Source organism: Elephas maximus, chromosome 5, assembly GCF_024166365.1.
Source record: "Elephas maximus indicus isolate mEleMax1 chromosome 5, mEleMax1 primary haplotype, whole genome shotgun sequence".
Lineage (NCBI taxonomy): Eukaryota > Metazoa > Chordata > Mammalia > Proboscidea > Elephantidae > Elephas > Elephas maximus.
Window position 1 is genome coordinate 51,783,155 of NC_064823.1, and position 22,399 is coordinate 51,805,553.

Consider the following 22,399-nt stretch of genomic DNA (forward strand, 5'->3'; position numbering starts at 1 on the left):
CAGAGTACACCATCCTCTGGACAAACTAACTGATTGAAGGTGGGCAGCAGAACTTCAGGGGGCCAATCACAGTCCATGAACTAGTATTTTCTGGAATTGGTGGGTCTCCCTCTTAAGTCAGGGTGCTGACAGGCTGTGATTTGGAGGACACTTGGAGTAAGTCTAACTGCAATAGGTGAGAATAAGACTAATGTGCAGAGAGAAGCTGAGGTGAGAGTGAGAGTTGGGGAGGTCTCATTTAAGCCCAGATCCATTTGTGCATGAAGCCAGCACTTATATTTTACAGGGAAATATGCTTTAGTAACATATGCGAGTTAAGGGATTAAGAAAGATTGTCATGTGGCTCAAGGTTCTATGACATACCCTTCCACCTGTCTGCTAACAAGCATTTAGATTGTTAACTTTGAGATTGTGATTAATTCTTGACTCTGAGTGTTTTAAGATGCTTCAAAACTCTTTGCTTCATTTTAAATAATTAGATTTACAGTGTAAAATATTATATACATCAATTAATAATTCAGAAACCTGTAAATGTTGAGCTTTTACTTTAATAATGAATTTCAGTTAAGGGATTCTATATAAATAATGGAATTACAAAAGCAGGGCAATAAAAATGTGCTATTCAACACCAAAATAGTAATTTCTATATAATTTACTCATATGTGATTTCTATTTTAAATACTACTGCAGTTATTTTTTTTTTCCGATTTAGTCATGTTATATGAAAAGAATTGAATAAGAGAGCAGTGTTACCTTGCTTGCACTTTGCATCTACAGATGCAAAATTGAGACAATCAACTACTTGTTATTTAATATTAAATTAAAGAAGACAAAGTATTAATAAAAGATATACAAAACCCTTTATCCAGTCTGATGCTAGTGATTATTTTAACATTGATATATTAATGTAATCATTTATTAAAGGGACAGTTCTACTCAAGTGGAGCTGGTAAGAAAATCAAGAAACTCACTGTTGAGTTGATTCCTACTCATGGTGACCCCATGTGTTACAGAATGGAACTGCTCCATAGAGTTTTCTTGGCTGTAATCTTTGCAGAAGCAAATCACCAGGGTTTTCTTCTGTGGCATTGCTAGGTGGGTTCAAACCACCAGCCTTTAGGTTAGTAATCGAGCTGGAAAGAGCTGCAGTATAATAGAGAGAAGAAACTTAATTTGCTGAGCTGTGCCAGTCAGCAACCACTCTGCAAGGTCAGTGTCTTTGTTCTACACATTAGAAACCTCAGGCTTAGGGAAGTAAAGTGACTTGCCAGTAGCAAGACAGAATCTTTCTCTTGCCCTAATTCCTTTAATGGTTCCTCTTCATATGAAGTTCAGACTTCCTAACTTGGATGGCAAGACCCTCATGGCCTGGCTGGTGTTAGTCTTTATAGCCGTTATAGCCTCATCTCTTTCATTCTTCTGCTAGACTCCTCCAAGTTTGCAGATGTTCTTTCACTTCCTAAAATCTTTCATCATCCATTAGTTCTGCTGTGAAAAATATCCCCTGATCCTGTCCCCACCGTTCCGTAACTAAGTCCTCTTCATCCTTCCGGTTTCAGCTTAAGTTTCACATTCTCCAAGGGACTTCACCAAGTTCACCATGCCCCTTGTATTTTTCATTCATTCATTCAGCAAATGGTAATTGAGGATCTCTTATGTGTGAGACACTCTCTTAGGCATTAGAAGTATAACGGTGAACAAAGAAAACAACAACAACAGAAACTGCCATTATAGCTTGTATTCTTGTGCTATTGTTCAATTCAGTCTTCCTCATTAGATGTTTACTTAATGAGGGCATTGATTACATGTAAGTTGTTCTGTTGTATTTTTAGACTCTAACATAGTGGACTATTGTAGGAATGTTGAAGGCATTTAATATTTATTGAATTAGTGTACAAATGAATGACTTCATTCTTTATAGTTATCATGTAGAAGTCTAAGAACATTCTGCTTGACTTATTTTGACTTTTCACACTGCTACCATCCTAATATGAGACATCATTGTCTTGGGATTGTATTAATGCAACAAAACTTCAGTTAGTCTTCTTGTTTCCAAATTATCTATCTCACTGGATTCTCGATAGAACTGACCCATTTATCTTCATAAACATGACTTGGATTGTAGTCCTCCTTCTTGAAACACCTCATACTAAAATCCAAAGCCCTCTGTAATTTAATATCATTTTTCCACTCTAATTTATCTCCTGCTGTATCACCGGCACCCTCTAATAAATTAGTTTTTTTTTTTTTTTTTTGCAGTTCACATATTCTGGTTAATTTGCACCTTCCTGACTAGAACTTCTTCCTTGTATTTTGAGTTTATTACATATCTCATCAACACTGCAAATCACTTCCCTTTGTTTAATTCTTCTCTGATAATGTCATCCAATCCTCATTTCCATAATTTCTGACTTCTGCTTGCTGTATCAGTAGTACTCCAAAACAAGTTATAAGAAGCAGAATGTACCAACACCTCTCTCCTCAAACACACACACACACACACAGAGAGAGAGAGAGAGAAAGAAATCTTACATGGAACTCCAAGATATAAAACAGATAAAAGCAGAGCATCCTGTAATAATGACCTTTAAGACCTTATATGGAATCCTTCAGCTCTGCAAAACACATTTGAAACCAATGCGCAACCTTAGTCACACCAGTCTTTGCATGGGAAAGGTCAGAGATGGTGAGAATGAATCGATGTTGTTGTTAGGTGCTGTCCAGTGGGTTCCAACTCATTGTGACCCTGTGTACAAAAGAATGAAAGACTGCCCAGTCTTGCACCATCCTCATAATCATTGGTATGCTTGAGCCCATTGTTGCAGTCTCTGTGTCAATCCATTTATTGAGAATCTTCCTCTTTTTCACTGACCTTCTGTTTTACCAAGCATGATGTCCTTCTCCAGAAACTGGTCACTCCTGATAACATGTCCAAAGTACATGAGACAAGTCTTACCATCCATGCTTCTAAGGAGCATTCTGGCTGTACTTCTTTCATGACAGATCTTTTCGTTCTTTTGGCAGTCCATGGTATATTCAGTATTCTTTGCCAACAGCATAATTCAAATGTATCAATTCTTCTTTCGTCTTCCTCACTCATTGTCCAAACTTCGCATGCATATGAGGCAATTGAAAATACCACCGCTTGGGTCAGGCACACCTTAGTCCTCAAAGTGCCATCTTTTCTTTTTAACACTTTAACACAGTCTTTTGCAGCAGATTTGCCCAGTGCAGTATGCCCTTTGATTTCCTGACTGCTGCTTTCATGGACATCAATTGTGGATCCATGTAAAATGAAATCCTTGACAACTTTCTTGGCTTATCATGATGTTGCTTGTTGGTCCAGTTAAGAGGATATTTGTTAGGATGGTGGAGAACTGCTGAAAGGAAAATTACTTATTCATGAAACAGAAGAAAAGGTCATATTTGCCAAGCTCTGTGATTTTGGTTCCATACCACTTCCCAGGAAACATCTGTGGGACATGGAGAGAAGGGTCTGATTTCATTCCTTTCTCTAATTTCAAGACCTTTCAAATGCTAGAGACCCCTCTGAAATTTTTTTAAGCATTCACATTTCATATGTCCATGGACCACAGAGAGAAGTACATGGTCAAAGGCCACTGTATCCTTATTGATGAAAAATCAGATCAGTAGTAATTAACCAGTTGGAAGTTCCATCTGGTCCCTATTTATATGTGTATGTAACCTTAATGGAACTAATTGTATTTGTGTCTTTTACTACAAAGTGGCATTATTTCTTATTTATATACAGTTGTCTTCCCACCAGTTTAGCTGGTAGATTTGAACTGTCGACGTTTTGGTTAGCAGCCGAGCTCTTAACCACTGTGCCACTAGGGCTCTGACATCTATCACAGGAGATATTTAACAACTACCTGCTAATTAAAATTGAATAAAATATCCTAGTATATGTAGTGAGCTATTATTTAGAATTTTAGACAATATGCTCACTCTAACGTGAGCTCTAAAAGTATCATGATGTCATAAGAGACCAAATGTTCTTTTTTTTATAAAATATATTTCAGAAGAGTGATGTGAAAATATCAATGAAATTAGTATAAAAAAGACAAACTTCCATATATTAAGAATATTTAATATTTTTCTCTAAAAGATATTAAATAATGAATGTAGACAATGGAATGAATTCTGGAAATTTAAATGAGTAGGTCTGTATGAATCAGAATCTACTAGAAGACATGTGAAGTTTGGACAATGAGTAAGGAAGACCAAAGAAGAATTGGTACATTTGAATTATTCTTTTGGCAAAGAATACTGACTGCCAAAAGAACGAAAAGATCTGTCGTGATTACATTCTTCAAGTTGTGCAACCATTCGTACCCTCCTTTTCTGAGTTGTTCCTCCTGCATTAACATAAACTCAATGCCCCCTAAGGCACCTATCTAATCTTTCAAGTTGCTATTGTCAGTTTGATCCCTTCTAGATAGATCTTAAAAAAGCATAATGCTGAAGAGAGATATTCTTTGCCAGTTAAATTATTTTTTGGCTTTAAGAAGAAATCAGGGGATATTTTTGGTTTAAGGTAAAGATTATCTCAGGAAAATAGTTTTGTGGATTCATCCAGCCTCCATGGTTCCAGAAAATCTGGGTTCCATGAGAATTGAAATTCTGTTATGTATTTTCCACCTTTTGATCAGAATTCTTCTATAGCATCTCTGATCAAAATGTTCAGTAATGATAGACGGGCACCATCGAGTTCTTCTGGTCTCATTGCAAAGGAGGAAAACCCATGTTTCTTGACAATAAGGCAGTGATAAGAATCTTTGGAAAGGAGAGGTAAATGCGGTATAGTCAAGAAGTCAATATTTTCCCATACCGTTTTGTATATGGACGTCTTAAGTATGTTGTAAAGTTCTTGAGATTGTTTCATGTCTTCCATTTCTTCATAGACCCAATATAACCTATCACAAATTGTAGTTTATTCATCCTTCTAGTATAGTACATTCAGTAAATATTTCATATCTCAATATTTTATTAATTTTTTTAGATACTTAATTGAATAGACATTTTTGGAATATCAATGACACAAGTAAAAGAAAAACTAGCCAGAAATGGGGTTATTGTCCTTATCAGGATTATTTTTCAGACAACAGTTTTCCTTAACTCATTTTCAAACGAATGTGTTCTAACATGTCTGAGTTTTTTCAATATATTTTAAGTAACTTGTCAGTTAAGAATTATTCTATTTCCAGATATGCCACATATAACAAACAAGCTTATATGAATGAAATGGTAGTATATAATCAATTTAATGCTTTTTTCTATTAGTGCATTAAAGTATTGGTTTTTTTTTTAGGAAGAAAACTTACTAGCTCTGTTTGCCTACTACTAGATGTAAATAGAGCTGACTACTTAAAAGTCAGTGATAGGTAAAAACCCTTTATACTAATATCTTCACTGCCTATAATTGCCAAATTAATAATAAATATGTGAATTTAACAATTAAATGTCATGAGCTTGCTTTCCTTATTTCCTAAAATAAGAAAAACAAAATCATCCTTAAAAATGTCAAAATTTGAGCAGTATCAGACAAAAATAAATGATGACTCAATTTTTTTCCTACTACTAGCTTTTTCTTAACTGAGTTTTCCAAAAATTTAAGAAGAGTTGTTTTTAAAAATCCATCTGGGGAAATGTCTTAAATTTCCTCTCTTTACTGTGTCACTTTCAGCTTTTAAAATATTACTACCATTACACAGCCATGGAACAGAGTGGTCTTGTAAATGAGTTTTGCTACAAAAGAAAATGAGAATAACTGGAAACTCATGATGGCACTGCCATTCTCTGAAAGACTGGTAATAGTACGAAAGCCATTTGGATATATTTCCACTTTTAGAAAATAGAAATTGTGGAACATGAGACCTAGTCTATCTGATTTCAGCGTGAACAGCTTTCAACATATAACAGCATACACTTGGCTAAAAAGGGGAAAAAGTAGAACAACTTTTTGTATGTTTTAGTTATGTCTACATTGATTACAGATAATTAGTTCATCTATCTGCAGATCTTGGAGAGCATTCAAAATGTTTACTAGGCAGACAGTATCTGGAATAGCTGCCACATCACCGTTTCATATTGTGTCAGTACTTTCAGTGTGCCACAACATGCTAAGCATCATCCCCCTTATATTATCTTATTTAATTTTTCAAAATTCAGTAAAATACGTTCTGTTGTTAGGTTTCTTATAGATGAGGTATCTCAGTCCTATAAAGATTAAATGCCTTGTCCCAGGCCAATCAAGTGGTAATTTTCAGAGTAACATGGTCAAAGCCTAAAGAAATATGGAAAAGCAAGAATAGATCATGAATATTGGAAGAAAGTAATTGGAAAAAGTAGATTCAAGTAGTCCATGTCTTCTATACCAAAAAAACCAAACACATTGCCATCGAGTCGATTCCGACTCATAGCAACCCTATAGGACAGAGTAGAACTGTCCCATAGACCTTCCAGGGAGCGCCTGGTGGATTCAAACTACCGACCTTTTGATTAGCAGCTGTAGCTCTTAACTACTGCGCCACTAGGGTTTCCATGTCTTCTATAGATGTGAAAATTGGGCCAGGGAGAATGAATAAAAAACATAAGAAAAGCCACACCTTATTGACTAAGGCCAGTTGGAGGAATACATACACAAAAAGAAAACTAACAAAGGGCAATTATGACTGCAAATATCCCCCAAAATTTTGAGGTAGAAGGATAATATCAAGCCTTTATTATAATAGTTATTAAATGCCAGGTGGGTTCTAAGCACTTAAATTAACTTGTTTAGTTATAACTCTTTGAGGGAGGTGCAATTTTGATGTCATTTTTCACAGGTGAAGAAACAGATACAGAGAGGTTAACAAACATCTCCAAGGTCAAGTCAGCTTTTAAAGTCATGGAGGTTTGCTTTGCAACAAGCACTCTAGCTGCATAGTCTGTATTCTTAACCGTTCTACATACTGCCTTTTCACAAGGATGAAATAATACATCTAGGAAAAAGCAAAGAGCTAGAACTGAAAAAAATACTGTGGCCAAAACTAATCAACATTTAGAAACAAAACAAAACAAAAAACAAACCCCAGAAATAATGGGCTTGGAAGGCCCAAAATGAGAACATTAAGGCAGAACCGAGCATCCTCAGATCTGGTTACAGTGACGAAACTTCGTCTTTCGGGATCCTGCAGGATTTCATGGGACTTGGAAACATGGCATCAGTATTTCTAAGAGTGAAGACAACAATTCATTTATTGACGATAAGGATGTACAAGCTAAGTTATCAAGTTTATACTTGTCTGATATTAATCAACACATAAAAAAAAACTTGATTGGTGGTGACAATGAAGGGAGTAGTGAACTAAAAAAAATAATGTAAATAATCCCACAAGCAAATAACCCATGGTTTCCAGGTCTGACCATGTTTAGACACGTGAACAATGATGACCAAATTTAAAATGCTGCAAGACTTGTACGTACTTATATACTGTTACCATTTATTAGCATCAGAGCATGACCATGGCTTATATAGTTCCATAATGTTATTATTAACTAATAATTACACATCTTGGCTATAATCTGAATGGGTGCTGAAATGGAAAAATAGTGGTAACAAATGCAGCAAGTGCATTCTTATGCAAAATTAAGTTCTTCTGGTTAATGGAGTCTTTTAAAGCATTGAATCCACGAAGGGGGAAAAAAACTGCAAAAAACACTTTTGATGGCAAGAACACTCATCTTTCAGGAAAAAACAATGTCATTTTATTTTTCTATTGATTAGGATATACTGTGAATATAACCATAACTATGGTATGCTTGAGGAAACCCTGGTGACGTAGTGGTTAAGAGCTATGGCTGCTAACCAAAAGGTCGGCAGTTCAAATCCACCAGGTGCTCCTTGGGAACTCTATGGGGGCAGTTCTGCTGTGTCCTATGGGGTCACTATGAGTCAGAATCGACTCGACAGCAATGGGTTTATGGCATGCTTGGTCCTTCTGTAACGTAGTTTGAAAACTCAATCTGTTCTGGTTTCTTCCCATCTGATTACAATTTTGAACTGAGATTTGCAATTGTTATTATCTGTTGTAATCTAAGTTAATTTCATCCCATGTTTTTTCAGTTGCCCTGTGATTTTTCTCATTAGCACTGCTTAACAGAGAGTTCATTTATCTTTGTAAAACAACATCATAGATATTTTTAAATGATGTTTGAAATTATTGCTATTAATCTACACTGATGTTTTGTAAGTTTTTCTTCATTTAAAATCCTTGAAATTTCAGTATCTAGCACATTTTTATTTAATTTAGAGACTTCATTACTGTTTCATACTATCAAATGAGAGTGCCCTGGTTAAGAATTCACATTTCATATTTTGTAAAATACTTGGTATATGTTCAATATTTGAAAAATAATATTCACCACAGGGAAAAATAATTATTTTGAAGTGTACCTCTTTAGTGAATTATACCCCTGTTAATTCTTTCTTGGTTAGCTTCTTTTACAGTTTATGTTGATTTGTAGAAGTAAGCAAATAATATAATAAAATTCCAGTGTTATGTCAGTAATTGCCTGCTTTAATAAGTTTACGCATTCTGCTAATGAACTATGGATATTCAGGCTAGCTATTATACTTGAACTTATCACCCACTGAGGCTCCTTAAGCCTTGGTTGTCAGCAGGAGGAAAGAGATAGTGTACTTGTAGTATCCATCGTGTTTTGCCTTTAACAAAACATCCAAACACAGGATCTTTCTCTGCAAATTTGCAGATTTTGAAAAAGAAGAAAAGTTCTAGTCCATTCAGAAGTGAAACCAATAAATTCGAAAAGTTAATTCCCTTATGCTGGGAATTAGACATAATGTTAGAGATTTTATTGTCTTGGGAAAATGTAGCTATTATGGAAAAGAACACTGGGTTGAAGTAAATGAAGCTGAAAGTAGAGTTGAACTCTAATGGTGAAAGTTGCTCAGAGATTCGGTAACGTCTTTTCTAAAGGAAAAACTGCCTTCTGTTAGGTTAGTATGAACTGGAAAAATTTGTATAAGTGATTATTCTGTTCCACACACGTCTTCCAAGATGATAAAAGCCAGTATTTTGAAGGAACTAAAAGATCTTTATAGAAAAATAAGTCAAAAATTAAAAACACTCGACTTTTAAATCATAGTATTAATACAACCTTGCCAAGTTATTTTGAAATGCTAGTCCATTAAAAAAAAAAATATTGTTTGACAGTATATTTTTTAATTCTTATTCCTCTTTCCCCAAACACCCTAATTTGTATAAGCTTTCTTTAAATTATATGGCTTTATAAAGTTTTTGCTCAATGGCAATAAGAAATTGACCCAGTGATGTTCTTTGATGGACTTCTCTTTATATAGGCAAGTAAACAGGACCAAATATGTGATCGACTCGATGCAATGAGTAACGGGTGCATTAACTCAAAAGTAGTTTAAGTGTTTTGTATGAAAGTATATATTTTATATTAGATATTGTATTTCTTGATGTATTATCTACCCAGGATGGCAATTGTATCAGTCTTTTTCAAGGTATCAATTACTTAACAATATACTGGGATTTCATACAAGTTTTTTTATGTTAATACTGTCTACTTTGGTTTACGTTCTCGAATTAGTAATTTACTTAGAAACAATAATTCAGTTCTTTGAAAAAGTAATTAAATTATAACATGGGTGTACTTACTTGCAGACTTACTAATTTAGACATACATACCTAATTAAAACTCAAAAACCAAACTCACCGTAGAGTCAATTCTGACTCATAGCAACCCTATAGTGCAGAGTAGAAATGCCCCGTAGGGTTTCCAAGGAGTACCTGGAGGATTCAAACTGCCGACCTTTTGGTTAGCAGCCGTAGCTCTTACCCACTGTGCCACCAGGGTTTCGTACATACCTAGTTACACATGTAAAATATGTGGTTCTTACCCTTTCTCAATAGTTACCAGCATCTAGCTATTCATGAGATGTGAGGCAAAGGCTTGGTACTGGTTATGGTCTCTTTCCAACTTGTCCTCCTGTGCCTGAGATTCTGTTCTCAAAGGCCTTTGTGTCCTCAATATGCTGGCCATTATCTTGTCTCCTTTGAAGTTGTGCTGGTTTTAGGGACTCCTTACACTTGCCCTGTAACTGACTCATTGTTCAATTTGTATAAGACAAGAGCTTGCTCTGCTAACTACAAAGAACCCCTTATTACTGCCCTAGCTGTTTATTGTTTCTCTTTACCACTACTTTGCTGTGATTTACGTTGAGCCGACTCTTGAACGTCTGTTTAGTGGCTTTCCTAATCCTACAACAGACCACTATTCTTTAAGTAATTTCCCCTCTGATTACATATACAGACACATTTATAATTTGTTGTGTTTATATTTATGTTTTTATATTCTTAAAACCCCTAAGTCTGTGATTTCAAAACATAATACCTAGCTTTTCAGCTATGATATTAGAAATAAAAAGTTATTCTCTCCCCCAGGTAGTAGAGACAAATCCTTTCTCTTTGTAATTTTTCTGTTTCCTACTCAAAAATTCTGTACCCTACTTTAATAGGCTTCAACTTAGATAAAAAGTTTTATTGGCACCAGTCATGTGTGAGAATCATTTCAGTAAAGTTTCATGTAAAGTGGACTAGGAATCAATGAGAGAGGGAAGCAGTATTAAAACTCAATGACACAAAAGTAGTTGATTGCTTAGGTCTTAAAAAAAATAATTTTTTTTTTGGTACTAGCTGATTATTTAGGCAAAATATATGTATTTCTTTATCAAAAAAGAGGAAAGCAACAGACTGTAAGCATCCTTGGATGTTGGTTTCCCTTGCTTCATTTGTTGGTACTTAGCATGTTTTTGTAGCATGTTAGAGACCTACTTAGTCACCCCATTTAGGGAAAGAACCAAGAAGATAATGACAACATTACTTCCTTACTAAAAAGATTCAACTGCTCAGTTTATCCAGGAGCTCTTACTTGTCCAGTATAAAAACAAATGGAGAGCTACTTCTCTCTGGAAAATAATCATTACATGTGGTGAATCAGCTTGCGAATGGATAACAGTAACAATGGCCAAGGGAGGAAAAAAATGTCAATGGTTGTACATCATAATTTCTCTCAATAAGAAGTTGACTTACCACTTTAAGCAAAACCAGAACTTTCTGATGAAAAGTAGTACACTGAAAGAGTCCTAAAACACTTGACCCTAGAGGAATACTCTCTTTTGTACAATGTATGTCTGTCATTGACTTAAAATGGCCCCAATTCTCGGGAAGTCGAAAGGATGAACTTGACAAACCTCTATGCCTATTTCTTGATATTAAAATCCAGTGTCTAGCCTCTACTGTGGCAAAGAATGATGAAATGGATATGTTTTTATAAGCATTTAGGCAAATTCATCCCATCATGCTAAGAAGCAGGTAGCATTCTCTGTGCACATGTGGATAAAAATACAGATCTATGTAAGTAACAGCTTTATAATTACAGACATATCTAGTTGAGTAACAGACAAGCCTGCCTTTCTCAACTACTTGATTCTGTTTGAGTTATGGCTTCACACAGCCAATATAATGAAGAGTCACCTGTTACAACAGCCCTTGTCTGTTGTTAGTAGTAATTTTTTCTCCTTAAACAGAGAACAGCCTTCTCAAAATTGTATGACAGATACAATGGGCTGTTGGTTTTCTTAGTAAAAATTACATACATATTACATATATATGAATATGTTTGTATTTATAAGGATATACATAGGTGCCTGTGAGTTATGTATAGTAACATATAAACATATCTGGAATGTTCATGAAAGGAAACAAGATTGGAGATATGTGAACAGAGATGAGGAGGTACAGGGCACTTAACTTTTTATAAGCATTTGTCCATGCAATATTTTTGTAATTAAAAAAAAAAAAGTGTTGTAACTTGTCAAGATTCAGTTAAGTGAAGATCAAAACCCTTGCTCTAGCAGGATATATTTTTACTTTTCATACCTAAGGTCATGAGGTTTTAAAAAAAAATCCATCTTGAGTCATTCTAAAAAATTACATTATGTCTTCAATAGATTATTAACAGAACTTTGCATATTTCTGCCAGAAATTTAGAGTTATGGCATGTAATGAAATCACAGATCAAAAATATTGATATAAAGCATATGTATTCTGGTTTTTTTTTTTTTTTAATTATTATTCTGTATTTGCTGGGTTGATGGGTATTCCCACAGAGCATCACGAGTGTTTTGGTTACCTGTATTGGATTTCTACATTTTTGGTGCATCATAGGTCTGTCAGTGCTGGTCTGTAGCAGTATGGTTGGGTATTCTGTCTACCAGACAGTAGTCTATTGGGAATGAGAAGTAGATTATGGGAAGCTAGCGGAATGCAAGAAGCAAGAGTGTGTTGCTGAAAAGTGAACTTGTCTTGAAGATAAAACAAAATTGATCAAAGCCAGATTGTTCTAGAAGTACTGTCAAAACCAAGTGAAGTGGAATATGATACGACCTAACCACATGGTAAGTCAAGCTGTCAGCAACCAACTTGCCTCAGCCAGCCTGAATCTGTAGTACTGTACTTTTCTTTGGACATCAGTGTCTTAGGTACTAAGGAGGATGGAGGGTAGACTATGACATCACATAGAAGGAGGCTCCCTGACTACTCTTTCCAATTACTTTTCCAGCCTTAGCCCGTCTCATCAATATATCAGAATGACTAGCCACTTTCTTCTTGAAGTTTGATATCAAAATTGTGAATGTTGCCAGGTATCAAGACTTGGAGATAAATCCCTTATCTAAAAGGTGAAATACATAAGGCCTAAGCAATGGCTACAAATGCCCCTCAAAATTTGCTAATCGTTATTACCCTTCTCAGGTTCATCCCTTCCTCCCAGGCTCTATCAAGCAATCGCTCCAATATGATCCTTTCATATAATAATGAAATCCTAATCTCACACCAGTAGAATCCCTGGGTAGGGCAAACGGTTAAGCACTGGACTACTAGCCAAAAGGTTGGCGGTTCAAACCCACCCGGAGGTGACTCAGGAGGTAGGCCTGGTGATCTGCTTCTGAAAGGTTACAGTTTTGAAAACCCTATGGAACAGTTCTACTGTGCACACATGGGGTTGTTACTAGTCAGAATCCACTGGAAGGCCTATTCCAGTAAAAAGAATCAGGAAAGCAGCAAGTATGGAAATAACTCAGCTAGTAAGTACTGTGAAGAAAATAAACAAGGTAATGGGATGAAGAATGATTGTGAAGCAAGGTAGCTGTTTTATTTAGGGTAGTCAAGAAAGACCTTCTTGAGCATGTGGCATTTAACTGACACCTAATTAAAAAAAAAAAAATTTTTTTTTTTTTTTTTTAATGGATGAAAAGGAGCTAGGCTGTGAAAATCCAAGGAAGACAAAAGCTTGGCTTATTTGTGACAGAGAAGACTGGCATGTGTAGTGAACAAGAGTGGCAGTGGAATGATGACTTACTAAAATGCTTTATCTTAAATTGACCTGGAAATCCTTAAGTACTCTTATAAGATACCTCTGTTTTCAGGGGTGCTTTATTTGAGTTAACTGCTTTCTTTGATCGGGCTTTGGCAGTACACAAGTATGTGCACGTGTGTGTCTAAATTGTTTTGCTTTGCTGAACGTTACTGTAAGGGATCATTACTCTAAAAGTGTGATTTAGGTTGTGTGTCTGTTCTAAGGTAAACTAAGTGTTAATGTGAAGATCAGACATTGTAACTGAATTTCAGGGTGTTTTGTTTTCCATGCTGAGTTTAAAGCAATGGCTTTCTGCTGTTTTACATCGTCAAGCCAAGATCCAATAATGGCAGGGATCTTATAAATCATTGAGATTATCTTTTATCACAACATTATTATAAGCCAGAAAAAAGAACTCAATTTATAATTTGTACATGACTACATCATGATGATGGACTTCTGTATGCGAACAAAAGACAGATATTCTTAATGTTTGTATTGTCTAGAGCATAGTTGTTTATAATATTGTGTAATTCTGGCTGCTAGATGATGTTACAATTTTATGTTAGTTGCTGAAATAACTTCATTCGTAACCCTTTGTCCAGAACTTCCGTTAACGTCTTGGTATTTATGTCACTGATGGTAAAAAAGGGGACTTATGTGACATTTTTATTTCATTGATGGTTTTACAATTGTTTTATCAGTCAACTCCTTTGACTCATTCTGTTTCTCAACTTTAATCAGTTAAAGGAATGAAGTTTAAAACATTTCGATGACTTGCTTATGATTGCAGTGTGTAATGTATCAAGATAACACGCTCAGCCTCTTCATTTCCCGTTCACCGTTTAGTGCCCCAGAAATAGCCACAGTATAACGGTCATCTTTCAAGCATAAAATAAGAGATATTATTTTATGCGATAATTCATGGTGGTGAATACTCAAGACATTGGGTAGGGCAGATATGAATTTAAATCCTGGATCGTCCATTTTTAACCATGACCCTACCAAGCTATGTAACCTTTCTTAGCTAGACTGTTCCGTCATCTGTATATCAGAGATAATAATGTTTATATTATAGGGCTTTGAAAGTATTGTGTGAAATAAAGGGTACTGAATACATAAGGTTTTGTTTGTTTTTAGGAGGGACTAGTGGGTTTGAAAAATTTTGGCTTAAAAGGGAAGGTGAGGACATTAACAAATCAACAGTCCTCAGTGATTTTTTTCTATTGTGTTTCATAGTTGCTAAGATTTACTATTTTTTCTTTCATTGTAGCATCTGATATTAGAATGCATGTTAAAAACAATACTCTCATAATTTAAATTGTCAGAGCTTTTTTTTTTTTTCTTGGTACATAAAACCAGATATGTCTTACAACTGATATTTTAGATTTGCTGAAATACAGGTTAATGATACATAGCAACATTTTTTTTCTTCAGAAGACAATAACATGTAGTGTTCAGTTGTATATAGATTATGCCAAATTCCTGAACCTCTGTTTGTCTCAGTTCTCTGATCTGCAAAACGAAGACTAATCTCATGACATTGTTAGGATTAAATTAGAAAATATGTATAAATTTCTTAATAAAGTGTGCAGCACAGAATTGTTAAATGCACTTAATGACAGCCATGATTGTTATTAATATCTTTGTTTTCCAGTTAGGAGATCTTGATACTACAGCCAGGTCTGTTGCTAATTAACTTCAGAATTTTTAGCAAGGTACTTAGCTTCTGCTCAGTTTCCGGTTCTGTAAAAAGAAATGTCTGGGCCAAGATGACCACTAAGTTCCTTCTGGCTCTAAAATTTTATGATTTTATTATTGAATTCAGCATTTTAACATGATATGACCATAAAATGAATTTTATTTGTTTCTTTCAGTTTGTGGGGACATCCATGGACAGTTCTTTGACTTGATGAAGCTCTTTGAAGTGGGGGGATCTCCTGCCAACACTCGCTACCTCTTCTTAGGGGACTATGTTGACAGAGGGTACTTCAGTATCGAAGTAAGTCCTCATCATTTCTTCTTAGCTGCTCAGTTGTGGATCAACAATATCTTAGTAAAATGAAGAGTGGTGAATCTTATCATCTTAAGGAAATCTCTAGTTTATAATGAACTTTAATACACTTAATTCACGGGATGTTACATATTTTCCTTTGCCTGGATTCCCATTGTTTTTTAGTGCATGGTGATGCCAAAGAAATGGCTAATAGTAAGCTTTCTGTTTTTTTTTTTACATTTTACATATTTCAGATTTGCAAAAATTCCATCTTATTTTATATTAGTTTTTTTTTTTCCCTATTGCTTTTTGAAAGAACTATTCAAAGTTGATATATTAAGCAGGAATATGTTTGTAAGTTTATGCCTTATAATTATGAGATGATACACTTTCTAAATTCATAACAAATTATGTGTGTGCTTATTGTGTAAGTATGTGTGTATACACTTACAGCTGCTGTGTTTTGTCTTTTCTGGTACATGCCCTACAGCTCAATTCATTTGTGACAGTCATTAATTAAAACAAAACAGATAACCTTTGGGTAGAGGGTCCTCTCCACCTCCCACCTGTGATTGCTTTAGATAAGTAAAAATTACATCTGAAATAAAGGCAAGGACCCTGTTCCATTCCACATTTGTTCTCCGTGGTGCCACGCATGGTGTCTCATACATGTTAAAGGCACTCATTAAATATTTATTGAATGAAATGGTTTGAAATGAGAATACATTTTAAAGAATCAGAGTTCATGCTATAATAACTAACAACCTACATTATGTGTGCTGTCAAAGCTATAGAAAGGAGAATTGGTCTTAAAAATAAAAGTTAATTTTATAGACTTTACACACCAGCATCACATATTTGTAATAATAATAAAACAAAAGATTTTATATTTTTTAATTTATATTATATTTTATTTACTATAGCAATATGTAGTATTGAAAAACATGTCATCCTTAAGCATTTGTTTTTAAAGATATAACAATTTTAGTTTGGGCTATTCAGTCTAATCATTGAAAAATATATAATATGTTAATTTCTACATTTAAGGGTCATAAATTTCTCAATTATTCATGATGAGGAAGGGGGTTGGTGGTAGTGTATAAATCTAAAGAAGAAAGTAAATTTTTAATATTTCTTAAATTTAGTAAGCAAATATCATTGCACATGTATAGTATGTATATGTACTATGTATAGTATGTATATGTACTATGATTAGGACTGTGGAGAATATGAAGAGATATACATCCTTGCTTTCTGGAAATCTAAGTCTCTATAGGAATATAATCATGTAAGGCTATACGTAAACAGCAGTCTAGAGCAGATGGTCATCCAGGGTTCAATTATTTGAATGGATTATTTAAATCTGTGATAAATGGTAGAAAATAAGTGTCATTGGAATACAGAAAAGTGAGAGGATTTTGAGGATATATGTGTTTTGGGAAGAATGAATCAAAGAACAAGTAAGATTTAGCTAGAAGGGAAGTTGACCAGAGCCCAAGTACAGAGCATAAAATTAGTAAACCTCATTTATGGGCTAACTTGATCAGCTTGACTGGGAGGGAAGGATGACTGAGTATAATTTTTTTTTTTTTTAATGATCATCCTCCCTTCCTACCTCCTTTCCTTCCTTTCTTTTATTGTGATAAATACATAAGTAACAAAATATTTGCCATTTCATCAATCTTTACATGTAAAATTCAGTGACATTAATACATTAATCATATTGTTCAACCATCACCATTCACGAATTTTTCCAACACCCTTAACAGAAGCTCAGTGTCCCCTATATAAGAGCTTTGTAATCAATTAGTACTAGCATCTGCCAGGAGTAACAAACAAACAAACAAACAAAAACCTTGCTTAATGAAGTTTTGAACTTGGGATTCAAATCCATTTGAACCAGTTCAGTCATGGCCGACAAAGTGAAACCAAAACAGACTCGATAAAAATTAGGGTGAATCAGAACAGTAACTGGAATGGGAAAAATTACAGGTCGAAGCCCTGGAATGGGAGACTTGGAAGAGGTGTAGTGAGCCCTTCCAGGAGCCTGATACATGAGACTGGATTATTGGCAAGACTGGAGAGTGACACAGATTCAAAGTGGCGTGGCCAGCTGCCATCTTTGAATGGGAGACAGCTGTTTCTACCTCTGCTGAAAATCCCTCAGGCAAGAGATTTGATCGCTAGGCAACGGGTGTGCTGCCCTTGCTTTCTAAGAGGGAGACTAAGTTTCTGCCAGAATTTTAGCCCGTAATTTTTCCTATTCCAGCTATTGTTCCGGTTTACTCGAATTTTAAAAATTTGTGTCTGTTCCAGTTTGGGATCCTCAGCCATGACTGAACCAGGAAGAACTGGTTCGAACTAGAAGAATTGGTTTGAATAAGAGAAATTTATTTCTCTCAGATAAAAGTTCATAGATAGGCAAACCAGGGCTAGTGTGACCCAGCATGATGTTGGGGCCCAGGCTCTTTTTGCCTGTTGCTCTGATGTGTATGGCCTCATTGCAAAAGCAACTTTGTGGTCTTAGATGACTACACCAGCTTCAGCCATTATGTTCCCACATTACATTAAGCAAAAAGGAGAAAAGGGAAAGAGAGGGGCATATCCTCTCCTTTAAGGATATTTCCCAGAAGTTGCACAGTTACTTCATTTGCATCCCATGAAACAGAATGTGTTCATATGGCCATAGGTGATTCCAACACAGAGCCAAGTTTGAGAAAGACTGAAAACAACAGTGGAAGGTAGAGGCTTTCTGTTATTCCCCATGAAGTATGGGTATGTAGAATTTAAGAAGTATTTAATAATTATTTTAGTAACGCTTACATTCATCTTATTAACATCCATAGTACTCCTATGCAAGGTTCTGAGAGAATAAATAAAATAGGAGCTTTACTGTCCTTGAAGTTCACTAAGTGAGGAAAGCATGTGAGTTATCCTATTGGAAATGATAATTTTCATCAGTTGAATGATGGAGTTCTGTGTTAGAAATTTTTTTTTTTTTAATAAAACATGTTATAATGTGGTTTTAACTTAGTTTGTATCTTTGTTTAATCAAAGTCCATAACGTTATTTTTTATTTGGTAATACAGGCAAAGCACTAAATCATGTATTGCTTGAGTAACAATTGACACAATTGATTTTTTTCTTTTCTGTCTCACCAGCTACATCTTTGGATAATATTATTCTTTAATCTTATCAGTCTTTATTTACCTCTGATGTTTTTACTCAAAGCATGCAGGCTTCTACAGCTCAGGCCTCAAACCACTTGACATTTCCCAAATTCTCACTAATTAGAGCTTTTTAGAGCTCTGCTTCTTAAAGAAGTTGAGAATCAGTAATCACTAACTTGTTCCATGGTAGATTTTTTTTGTTTACAACTAATTTGTGTGTTTGAATCATGGAAGTTGTGATATTTTGTGTAGTAGTGTGTGCATTTTCAAAATAAAGCAAAGAATCAAACTGGATGTTGATGACATATCAATATAAAAACCAAAACCAACCCACTGCCGTCAAGTTGATTCTGACTCATAGCTACCCTACAGGACAGAGTAGAACTGCCCAGTAGAGTTTCCAAGGAGTGCCTGGCAGATTTGAACTGCCGACCTTTTGGTTAGCAGCCTCGGCACTTAACCACTACACCACCAGGGTTTCCCATGTCAAATATAGGTATCATAAAACCAAAAAACCCATTGCCATCAAATCAACTCCGACTCATAGTGACCCTATAGGACAGGGTAGAACTGCCCCATAGAGTTTCCAAGGAGCGCTGGTGGATCGGAACTGCTGACCTTTTGGTTAGCGGCCATAGCACCTAGCCACTATACCACCAGGGTTTCTGATAGGTATAATAGGGCATTTAAAAATTCTGAGCTGTATGTATCAGAGTCCCATCATCACAAACAGGTCTTTAATTAAACTCCAAGAGTTGGAGTATAGCCTAGGGACCTTGCCACACTTGTTCATGAAGAAATGACAAAATTTAATGGACTCATATGTAAAAACGATCCATTTTGATTATATTCTGACCTTTGAGAGACTTTGGGTGACTCAGTGATATTATCATCGCATTTAAAATAGAACACATTTATGAAATACACTTACTGAGAATACTCTCGGGTTTTTACTGGGAATTAAGGAAGCTAACATTGTTTACATGGTATAAATGGTATGATTTGCATTATGTAAATCATCTTATTTATTCCTCACAAGTCTACAAGGATTGTAAATGTCCTCATTAATTAATAGGTATGGAAACCGACTCGGAGAGCATCACACCTATAATAAAATGACAGTGCTGGGATTCAAAGCCAGTACTCTTTCCGTTACCCCATGCCCCAACTGTGTATTCATTAAATGCATCACATATAATGAGAAAAAAAAAAAAAGAAACTGCGACACACATTCACATTCACTAACCCATGTGCAAACGCTTACACACAGCCCTCTCCCTCACTTATAAAATCCAAAGGTCAAAACATTGAATATAAAATATTCTCTTGTGAATATGATACTATTATTATTATTATTAATCCTCAAATAAGAGCTCGGTTTCTTAGCATGTGGTATTCTAACAAACCTCAAAAGGTTTTCGATTTATCTCAATAATTCAGGGGTCCACTGGAGGTATTCTTCTTTGGCTATCCTCAGGGCAAACAGGAGCACTTAAGTTTAATTTTTACTAAATTAGCTTTGAAAATAGGTTCGGATTCCATAAGTCTATACTGATCAATATTTATAGGTGCTAGGTAATGTGCTCAGAGTCCCTGGGTGGTATAAATGGTTAATGTATTCAGCTGCTGCCTGAAAGGTTAGAAGTTCGAATCCACCCATAGATGCCTCAGAAAAAAGGCCTGGCAATCTACTTCTGAGAAACCAGCCGTTGAAAACCCCATAGCACAGTTCTACTCTGACACACATGGAATCGCCATGAGTTGGGATCAACTTGACCGCAACAGGTGGCGAGGTAGTGTGCTCTGGGCAGTGCCTAGAACTCATTTTGAACACTCCTTCGCCCATAATATTCTCTTTTTGCCAAGAATAGAAATCATTTCCTGCAATGTTAGCTCAAATAAAACAAGCAAGTTTTTGAATAGTGATGAAAGAGGTAATTTTGTTTTGAGTAATAAATTGTCTCACACCAAATACTATCCTCTTTCCAATGATTGCACCAATGCCACCTAACCTCTTTGATCAAGCATATATGTATGGGTCCATTTCTGAATTGTCTCTCTGAGAACGGAAGGAAAAACTCAGACTTGCAAACAGAGGCAGGTACAGCTATTTACTTCTATTCACATCCTCATACTGGCTTTCTAGCCATTCTGCACTGCATTGCCTGGGCCCTAGCAGTGAGCTGGAGCCCAGGTGGCACAATAGTTAAGAGCTTGGCCGCAAACCAAAGTGGTTAAGAGATCAGCAGTTCGAATCCACCAGCCACTCTTGGAAGCCCTGTGGGGCAGTTCTACTGTGTCCAATAGGGTCACTATGAATCTGCTTCGACTTGACCACAACTGGTAGCAGTGAGCTGGCCCTGCCCATGTGATTACATCTGGATCTCTACCCAGGAGTCTAACATGTTTAATCCTGAAGAGTAGTTTTGCTTATCAGCTGAAAACTCAGAGACCAGAGTGAATCACAGCAAGGCAGGCAGTGTTCTATGCTTCTAACTGAGAGTAACACACAGACGATACAGCAAGCAATGTTAGGTGACAGAGTGATGTCCCAGACATGAGGAAGAAATTGTCAGGCTATCCTCTGTAGCCAATCATCTTTATGTTGCACTGCTATTTCCCTGCTGCTCTGCCGTGTGTTTGTCAGCCCAGGAAAATGACATCTGAGAGGAACCACATTTGACATTTCAGTGTTTTGAATTTTCCCCCCACCAAGGCACGTTTTCCACTTAATTGTGTCATGATTGAGGGACAGTAATTTTGATTGGAATGTTTTATAGCATAAATAATTACATTAAGAGGGCTGGTTATAATATATAGGTGGAGCTGTATCTTTTTTTTATATCCTTCTTTATTTCCCTGAGCAATTTTTTGAGAATACTCTTCATTAAAAAGCATAAATTATAAATAAACTACTGCACCATTATTATCAATGATCCAATTAAACTAATGGAAAAAAAATGAAATCATTAGTTCTGCTTCATTGCACAAGATGGATAAATTAAATAGCAGAAATGGTGTCAAAGAAGAAAATTACTAAAAATGATAGAAGAGACTCAATCTTGCATAATCTATAACCCAGACTAACTTTAAATGTAAATATTTATTTAGTTATTAAGAGTAAAGATAGTGTTCCAGTTGAAAGTGATTAGTACTGCTAATTTACATCTCACCATGTAAAAACAAGACCGGTGAAACTTGGCTCTGTTGCCACCTTAACCAATTAATTCTGTGAAAATTTTATTCAAATGAGTCACCTGATACCACATAGACAAAAATAACTATTTATCCAGCTTTTATTTCATTGCTTAATTATGATAATTTTTTTTTTTGAGGAGGATTTTCTTTTAAAAACAAAATCAAGTTATACTTTTGCTCAAGACCTTCAGCTCTCCAGAATGTTAGAACTCAATGGCAAGTAGTTGTCAGCAAGACAGTTGTGCTTGGCAGCTCTCTTTCACCAGATGTTGACGGTGAAGGCTGGCAGGGCTGCACTTTCCAGTCCCCCCTTGCCCTTTCATTTACCATGCCACTTCTTCCATACTGGCCACATTTGTGGTTTTATTCAGTGTTTGTGAAGATATTTTATTCTTGCCCAGGGGAGAAAGAAATAAAATATGAAAAGAGAACTCTTATTTTTTGGGTATTTTGAGCCAAGAATTGGGAAATTAAGGTATTTCTTTCCTTTCTTTCTTCCTTCTCCCTCCTTCCTTCTTTCTTTCCTTCCTTTCTTTTTTCCTTCCTGTTCATTTACAGAAAATGAGCT

General features: G+C 35.5%; 1 protein-coding gene across 2 annotated transcripts in view; it reads left to right on the forward strand.

Moving 5' to 3' along the window:
* PPP3CA (protein phosphatase 3 catalytic subunit alpha) overlaps positions 1-22,399 on the forward strand; it is a 357,673-nt gene that overhangs the window by 244,942 nt on the left and 90,332 nt on the right. For both annotated transcript variants that reach the window (XM_049885626.1, XM_049885627.1), the window contains exon 3: positions 15,345-15,469. In XM_049885626.1, the coding sequence (XP_049741583.1) occupies positions 15,345-15,469 (125 nt within the window). The remainder of the gene's footprint in view (positions 1-15,344; positions 15,470-22,399) is intronic.